The 8359-nt window shown below is 39.9% G+C and overlaps 2 protein-coding genes across 3 annotated transcripts in view; one reads left to right on the plus strand and one right to left on the minus strand.

Moving 5' to 3' along the window:
* Positions 1-119: 119 nt before the first annotated feature.
* LOC118425843 (vacuolar protein sorting-associated protein 29) lies at positions 120-5917 on the minus strand. Of its 2 annotated transcripts, none has more exons than XM_035834953.1 (5): positions 5824-5916; positions 4875-5066; positions 4378-4449; positions 3356-3519; positions 120-776 (listed from the first exon to the last, which is right to left on the minus strand). In XM_035834953.1, the coding sequence occupies exons 1-5, from the start codon at positions 5860-5862 to the stop codon at positions 662-664; spliced, it is 582 nt and encodes a 193-aa protein (XP_035690846.1). In that variant the 5' UTR covers positions 5863-5916; the 3' UTR covers positions 120-661. The 2 variants fall into 2 exon arrangements, with proteins under 2 accessions (XP_035690846.1, XP_035690847.1); XM_035834954.1 differs by lacking the exon at positions 120-776 and adding an exon at positions 1220-1346 and having other exon boundaries at positions 5824-5917.
* Positions 5918-5924: 7 nt separating this feature from the next.
* Positions 5925-8359, plus strand: part of LOC118425840 (cell cycle checkpoint control protein RAD9A-like) — a 21317-nt gene continuing 18882 nt past the window's right edge. The window contains exons 1-2 of the mRNA XM_035834951.1: positions 5925-6097; positions 6407-6477. Coding sequence (XP_035690844.1) covers positions 6064-6097; positions 6407-6477 — 105 coding nt within the window. The 5' untranslated portion in view covers positions 5925-6063. The remainder of the gene's footprint in view (positions 6098-6406; positions 6478-8359) is intronic.

Raw genomic sequence — 8359 nt, forward strand, 5'->3', positions numbered from 1 at the left:
TAGTAAACATGTAAGCAGTTATCGGCTGTCAATACTAGTACTTATTAATATCTAAATACTTAATTTTTTCTGTCCACTTACAACAATGATCACAAAATTCAATATTTTGCATGATAATATATATGAATACTGTGCAGACTACACACAATATCACTTAAGGAGATTACAATGAAAAACTGATTACCTATTCAAAGTACAGAACGTTTTAGCTTTCTATAGTACCTCGAAAAAGTACAGTCACTGTGGTAACTTTAACAAAATGCTTTGTTTGCCACTTAGCCCTGAAAAAAATCCTATGAGCTGCTAATATGACATCCACCCCTGAGGCGTCGCCAAAAATGGAATATGTCTCAGTGTGCTAAACTTGAACTAACCATATCAGTTATTTCCTTCACAGTCAGGATCACAGACAATATATAACATATGAATTCAATAATACATTGATGCCAGGCTTGTCATGCCCTGTCCATCATAACTTTAGATGGGTCAAGATTAATCTAGCCAATAAAACTGTGTGTTCAATCACATCCCTGTAATCATCAATTGATTGGACAATCCATTAAATGATTGACAACACAGGTACTTACTGAGGATACATTCTTTACAATTATACAAATACGAAGAGGGTGAGAAAGACAGGAAAAGTGTGCTAGGAGAGGTGCTACTTCTTGTACTCGATACGCTCCACCTTTACATCGTCCCCAATCAGCTGGTACACGTACGTCACCACTGTGGTGGCCTGGATGTCCATCAGTACAAACGATGGTGTTACACCACTACAGGGGAGAAAAAAACAGCTGTCAAAAAAACTACATGTACAAGTAGGTTGGGGCCTGGATGTCCATCAGTACAAACAATAGTGTTACACCACTACAGGGAAGAGTAGAAAACAGTTGTTAGAACAAACTACATGTACAAGTAGGATGTCCATCAGTACAAACGATGGTGTTACACCACTACAGGGAAGAGTAGAAAACAGTTGTCAGAATAAACTACATGTACAAGTAGGTTGGGCCTGGATGTCCATCAGTACAAACAATAGTGTTACACCACTACAGGGAAGAGTAGAAAACAGTTGTTAGAACAAACTACATGTACAAGTACACATGTAGGTTGGGACTGGATGTCCATCAGTACAAACGATGGTGTTACACCACTACAGGGAAGAGGAGAAAACAATTGTCAGAACAAACTACATGTACAAGTAGGATGTCCATCAGTACAAACAATAGTGTTACACCACTACAGGGAAGAGTAGAAAACAGTTGTTAGAACAAACTACATGTACAAGTACACATGTAGGTTGGGACTGGATGTCCATCAGTACAAACGATGGTGTTACACCACTACAGGGAAGAGGAGAAAACAATTGTCAGAACAAACTACATGTACAAGTAGGATGTCCATCAGTACAAACGATGGCGTTAAGCCCCATTTACAAATCAAGAATTTAGCTCGGCCGAGTTGTTGGCGAGCTCCAAATGGACATTTTCGGCCGGAGTATGACCGGCGTTTTGGTGATTATGCGGACCTCGACCGATTTTTAGCAGCTCGGCCGGCGTTTGCGGGGCAGTTCGGCCTGCGCTTAATTTCAGCGAGGCCTCGGCGGGTCAATGGGTTGCCTGTAGCTCGACCGGAGCTTGTCCGAGCAATGGCCAAGACTTGGCCATTACTCGGGCGGCAACCCGACGGTTTTTGAATCTCTCTTTATCGGTCGGAGTTTGCCCGAACTCTTCTGCCTCGCGCCAGACTCGTTCTGGCTTCCTGCAATAACCGGACGATATTCCGTCCGACTTTTAACAAGTTTGGCGTGCTTTGGGAGAGCGTTGTGTTGGTGTCGCTGGGAGCTCGGAAGGACTTCGTCAGAATTTTGACTGTCACCTAATCAATTTGACACCAGTGTTGAACATGTGCCTTTGTTTTGGGCTTTTGTCTTTAGTAAACAGTTTGTTCCGAAAAATAAGATAAATAAAGACTACTGTATGAACTTAAGAAAGCTGCGTACCTTTTATAATGTAAGGCAATTGGACACGAAAACAGTACTTCATATTTATTTTTTGCTGTAGGTTTGAATGTGTGAGATCATATATTCTTCATTTCTGAAGGCTTCCAGTCTGAAACTCGGACGGCCTTTGCCGGCCTTCGCTCGAGGTTCGCCAAAGGTTCGCCCGAAGTTCGCCCGATTTCAGCTTTGTCCAAATTATTGTATTATGTTGAATAAGACTGGTCTGTTCACTTTGTGGCTCTTGTGGTAGTTTTTGGATTGGTGTATCACAACATTCCTGTTGATATTATTGTTTTCAGTGTGCTCGTCCACTCCACTCATGCTCTACATATATCCCGCAACTCAGAAATTAGATTTGACACAAATATTAGCTTTTTACAAGGTTAGTCAGTTCTGACTTCGTCCATGTTTAAGACATAGTACAATATCATTAACAAATTATAATCAGTTGTCTTGGACGGACGTCGGACGGGCTCCGTTCATTTGTAAAGGGGGCAGATTTTCAGCGAAAAATACAGCCGATACTCGGGCGATGTTGACATTCGGCGAGCTCTGACCGAGCTGCAAATTCGGCCGGCGTCCGCATGAATTGTAAAGCCGGCTTTACACCACTACAGGGAAGAGTAGAAAACAATTATCAGAACAAACTACATGTACAAGTAGGATGTCCATCAGTACAAAAACGATGGTGTTACACCACTACAGGGAAGAGTAGAAACCAATTGTCAGAACAAACTACATGTACAAGTAAGTTGTCCATCAGTACAAAAACGATGGTGTTACACCACTACAGGGATGAGGAGAAACCAGCTGTCAAAACAAACTACTGTACATGTACAAGTAGGTTGGATGTCCATCAGTACAAACAATGGCGTTAAAAAAATTAAAGCTGAAAACAGCCTTGATGTAGTTCAATTTATTTCAGCCTATGGGAAATTGTGAAGTTCAAAATGTGTACTGAATTCTAAAATTGTAGCAAACTGGCAATCAAAATAAATCAATTATAAATTCATATAGTCCAATACCCATGAAAACAAATATGATTCTAGTATGTTGTATATGCTTAGGTTGCTATTTATTAAAACTAACCTAATTCAGCGAGTGTAACAGGCTGCAATGTTGTTTCAGCATATCTATGTATTTATGTATACTGGTATGTATGAATAAAAGGACTAGGTAGGTACGCAGGTAGGTATGAATAAAAAAAAATCACTAGTACTTGCAAGGAAGGTGAAATCTGCTCCACAAGCAACAATGAGCTTTTCTGGACAAAGGCTGATTATAACGCCATAAATGAGGAGTCTTGTTATTTGTATCATACTAAAGAAGTGTTCAGTAACAATGCCATACCTGTCTAGTGCATTGTATGCTCCTGTTGCTGTTCCTGGGTTGATGTAAAACTTGTTTTCATGTTCAAAAGCCTCAAACTTGTGGGTGTGTCCAGATATCAAGATGTCCACATCCAGCTGTCTCTGTACCATGGCTAAACTCTCAATGTCACCCCACGGAACAACCTGTTGTAGACAATTCATTATGTATACGAGTTTGGGAAAAAGCGAAATTCTTCTGGGACGTATGGGCCATCATGTTGACTCACAAGTCAGTAAATAACTGTCACAGAAACCTATTTGTAGCCTCGCCAACTGCCTATACTGGGCTCGAAATATTTTTTTCTGCATACCTGCACTGGTGGCATTGAAAATTACCTGCGCCACACAAACTTTACCTGCACCAATCTGAATTTAGGAAGTATGGATCATACTGAAATTGTTTAGGGACCATTATTTTATACTTTATAGGTGGTAGCAGTCAATGCAGCTAATAACAATCTACATGCACCTACACCATAGGATATTTCACTATAAAACCTAGAAATGGACCTGTGCAGGTTAGGTGCAGGTAGACACCAGAAATACCTGCACAGGTCCAATTTTACCAGCATTAACCTGCATATGCAGGTGATATTTCGAGCCCTGCTATACAATATACCTTGAGGAGGCTCTGCTAAACTGGGCTGAGATTACCACTTTTGTGGGCGTGGCCTCTAACCAGCTGTCAGTCAGACTCTGAGATTCAGCCTCACCAAAAGAAAACATTTAGGCAGTAATCTGATTGGCTGACAGTAGTTGGAGGCTACGCACACTAAAGTGGAAATCTCTGCCTATTTAAGCAGAGCCTCAGCAAGGTATATTGTATACTAGTAGGCCACTGGCAAGTATCTGCATAGGAAAATGTTGAAACCAAGCATGATATTGATAAAGAGCTACCAACATACAACACAACACCAAAGATGCAGCAGGATACTACAAACAATACATAACTAAGAGAGGACCAGCACTACTAATAATGTTTAAAAGAGTTTTGGGGGGTACCTGATGCCCATGGCAAAGTCCTATCTTGAACTGTCCAACTGTGACGACCTTCTGTTCCGGATAACTTAGGTTCTGAAACAATGATAAAGGGAAAAAAATCATAGTAAACACTGCTGAAAAGAATACTTGGAATAGTGCATTTGTGAAGGCTAGATATCCAGGCAAACAATATTCAAATATAATTCAATGTTTACAACTGGATAAAAATGGAGATTTACTTTCGAATGTTTTGACTGACATCCATCACTCATCTTCTAGCGACGCTGAAGAAGAGTGATGGTGTCACTTGAAACATCTGGAAGTAAATTTCGATTTTTATCCAGCTGTAGAGATTGAATTGTATTTAAACTTGGAAAAGTGTTGTTACTAGGGAAAAAAGAACGCCTTGTTTCTTAGTTGCTAAACCTTCCATTTGGAAATCCACAAGTTTGACAATAGCCTTTTTAGATGCCATAGTCGGTTCAGTTAAAGTACAGACACTAATATTTGAACATTACCTCATCAAAGTCCCCTTTAACAACATGGACATCACTGGCCAATGTTTTCAGGTAGTCGAAGGACTCCTTTGTGCAGAGGTTGCCCGTACAGAGGATGTGTTGGATCTTTCCTGGGACCAGCAGTTTCTTAAACTTGGCCGGCATTCCATTGGACCGGTAAGGAATGTGTAAGTCTCCTAGTACAAGAACCAACTGGAAAAGGAAACAGGTTGCGATCAGATTTCTGTTTGCATCTACCCAGTAGACTTCTTATAATGTCTGCACTGGCCACAACGCAGAATAGAAGAGGAAACAACAACATACCAAACCTATATTTCTCAACTACTGTGTCTTTTGCCATCTGCATATTATATTTCTACAGCACAATGCAATTACCTTCAATATTGGGATGAACACTTTTCCTCTATTTGTGAAAACATATTTCTTCCCTTTATGTTCCACTTGTCTGACAATATAAACTGTAAACCAGACGACTATGTAATTGTTTAGATTCATAATTTCACATTTCCACTTGAAAAATATCTGTCTTCTTCTTTCTTTTGAGGCCACCGACTTCATTTATAACGTTACTTGACTTGAAGTGAAGATTCTGTAGCCTACATTCTGTAGTCTTATGTCACACTACACAGTCACAGTCTGACAGCAACCCTATGTATAGCTATCCGTACGACGCACTAGCTGTGCCATTACTTAGTGGAATACATTAGTGACAATCTAGTGTGTTCAGTGCGAGTCATATGACTTCCTTCCTGTTTCTCTGCGCTCGTGCCCCTCCCCTTAGCAAATGAATAGGCCCTAATATCTCACATTACAGAAAGTTCTTCCAATTTCTGCATCTCTCCATGAAGAAGATTTATTCTCTATACATTCTAGAACCAATATACAGACAATAAAATCCACGACATTTGCGAATAATAGGTAATTTCGCCAAACATTTGCCACAACTCACCATTTTGGCAGGATCTGTTCTCGATACGCTTACACGCATGCGGAGGTCAAAGTGCAATATTTTATAAAACCTCGATTTCTATTGGTCAGAATTTTATCAAAGTAACCAATGGCGAAAAGGTTAATGGAACACATTTGGAGAGTGAAAAAAAATGGCGCCGAACTCAAATTTTGGAGCTTATGGTCGAGACTGATTTCTTGAGATGTTTCTTCGCTTCTTCAGACCCAGTGTGCAGTAAAAATGAAGTGCATCATTCCAGGAACTAATATCAAAGGTAAATGTAGAGCTTCTGTTGTCTGAAAGTTTGTTTTTATGCTTATATCGTTTTTATCGAAAAGATGTTGCCTGTTTTGATGTTCCCGGACTTTTGAGTATCATGACAGATTTTCCCCAAGATTCCACTTATGCCTGGATAAGTGAATGATGACAATCGAAATAAACTTGTATTACTGAATACATGGTAAATATAGAAAATATACATGATCTTTGTCTAAAAGATGAGATGATATTTTCTGTATATAATGTTATAGAGATACTTCCCAAGTTGAGCTTATCTATGTCTATGGAATTTTACTGTGTACAGTGTTTGGCAAGGCGATCCATTCCTTATCAAAAATAGGAGAGGAGTTGTACTTGGAACCACTCGAACATGGGGTAAGTTAGTTATTTTTGTTTCCAAATTTGCATACAATTACTAGTACTAGTCCATATTAATCCGGCTGATAACATAAGATCATCCGATTTGTATTGTATATTGCAAGCTGCATTTCTGGACAGATTTATAAATAGTTCTAGTTCTTGCATTTGATTTCCAATACTGCTTGGCATTTGTTCGTCTTGATTTGACAGATGCCAGTTAGTATCAAATTACAATTGGATGCTCTTTTAAAGGTATACATGATATAAACAATGTTTAATTCCATGTGCCAAGGAGCTTTTATCAGATAAAAGATATCTGATAAAAGAGCTATGTAAGCGTGCCACACAGCACGTTTCGACGGCGTCAAAAGTGCACAGGAAACACGCAATGACGGCAGTCCCAAGGTGCCATATTGGGTACCCACAACGGCTGTTTCTTACGGTCTCAACATTGACAAAGGGCACAAACAGTGGACTATACTCGGTCACAAAATAGATTAACAATCATACTTTACGATCTTTTGGTTTCTATGAACGACAGAGCTTACGAAAATACCGAAGTTGCCAAGTTCGTACGGAGCGCCTGTCAGAACTTGCGAGCGCGGATCTTGAAGATCGTTCAACTATCCCGTCCTGAAAATAAATAAAAACAGCACCAAAACTATAAACTTTTCCACTTCTTATAATCTTCAGATGTCATAGTTATGATTTGCTTCGCAGAATCTGCCAGTAAACCTGCGAAAAACCTGCAGGTACCGCCGATCTCGGCTCGGTGCTCGGCACGGAAAAATCCGCCGCCATGATGGATTTGTGGGACAGAAGCTAGCCTCTTATTGCGACACAAACGATACGGCGATACGGCGACACAGCGTGAGTTGTCTGCATACGCCAAGCTCAGGGTCTTTTTTGAGTCCGGAGATTTTGGGACATAAAGCTTGAAGTGTCCGCAATTGATTATGCTTAGTAGTAGTATGTTTATGAATGACGTGTTTTCGCACAATAAAGTATTAAAAAGCATGCACGAGGAACTCAAAACACGCCGTCGCCACGTGTCCCTCAGCACGTCAAGACGTGCTGAGCTGCACGCTGTGACTGAAGTTTGGTGAAAGTGTAGTGACTATGGACTTTCCTGTTACAGTTTTGAGGCATTAAAGTAAGGGCTCAAAATTGTCACAGCGCATTGCAGGCCGCATTTTCAATATAGTCACGGAACAAATCCATTAAATACAGGTAAGTACTGTAGTTGTACAATAATGATATGATAATAATAGCCTTTATTGCACATTCATATGTTGTGCGACTACCGATCGTCGACCGTCCTCCAGTGCGGTGCTGCACACTGTGATGGCCGAGCTCTTTCAGGTACAGCATTTCGCTCTTATTTCTAGACACTAGTATTCCTCATTATTTCCATTTGACATTTGATTTGCGATGTTGTAGTAATTAGAACTTTATTTTCTTGTTGCTAGTTATGTTGCTAAAAGTACATTTTGAAATTTCTTTATCGTTTGTTATACTCTGCCGTTATCATGCGCGGACCCGCACGCTTTAACGGCTGCACGGAAACTCACCGCAGCAGGTTGCAATCATATTTTTGAAATGATAAATTTCGTCCTTTGATTAGCGACCAGAAAATGATAGAATTTTTTTTATTCTTGCTAGTCATTCTGTTGCTAAAAGACATTTTCAAGTTTTTAAAGAGTTTTTGATCGTTTGTTATATCATGCCGTTATCATGTGCGGACCCGCACGCTTTGACGCTTATACGGAAACTCAACGACAAAACGTTGTAATAATTACTATATATTTTTCATTGGTAAGTTTCGTCCTTTAATTAGCGATCATAGAATTATAGAAAATTTGTCCTATTGTTGCTTGTCATTATGTGCTAAAAGACA

The sequence above is a fragment of the Branchiostoma floridae genome, chromosome 11, assembly GCF_000003815.2.
Source record: "Branchiostoma floridae strain S238N-H82 chromosome 11, Bfl_VNyyK, whole genome shotgun sequence".
Classification (NCBI taxonomy): Eukaryota; Metazoa; Chordata; class Leptocardii; order Amphioxiformes; family Branchiostomatidae; genus Branchiostoma; species Branchiostoma floridae.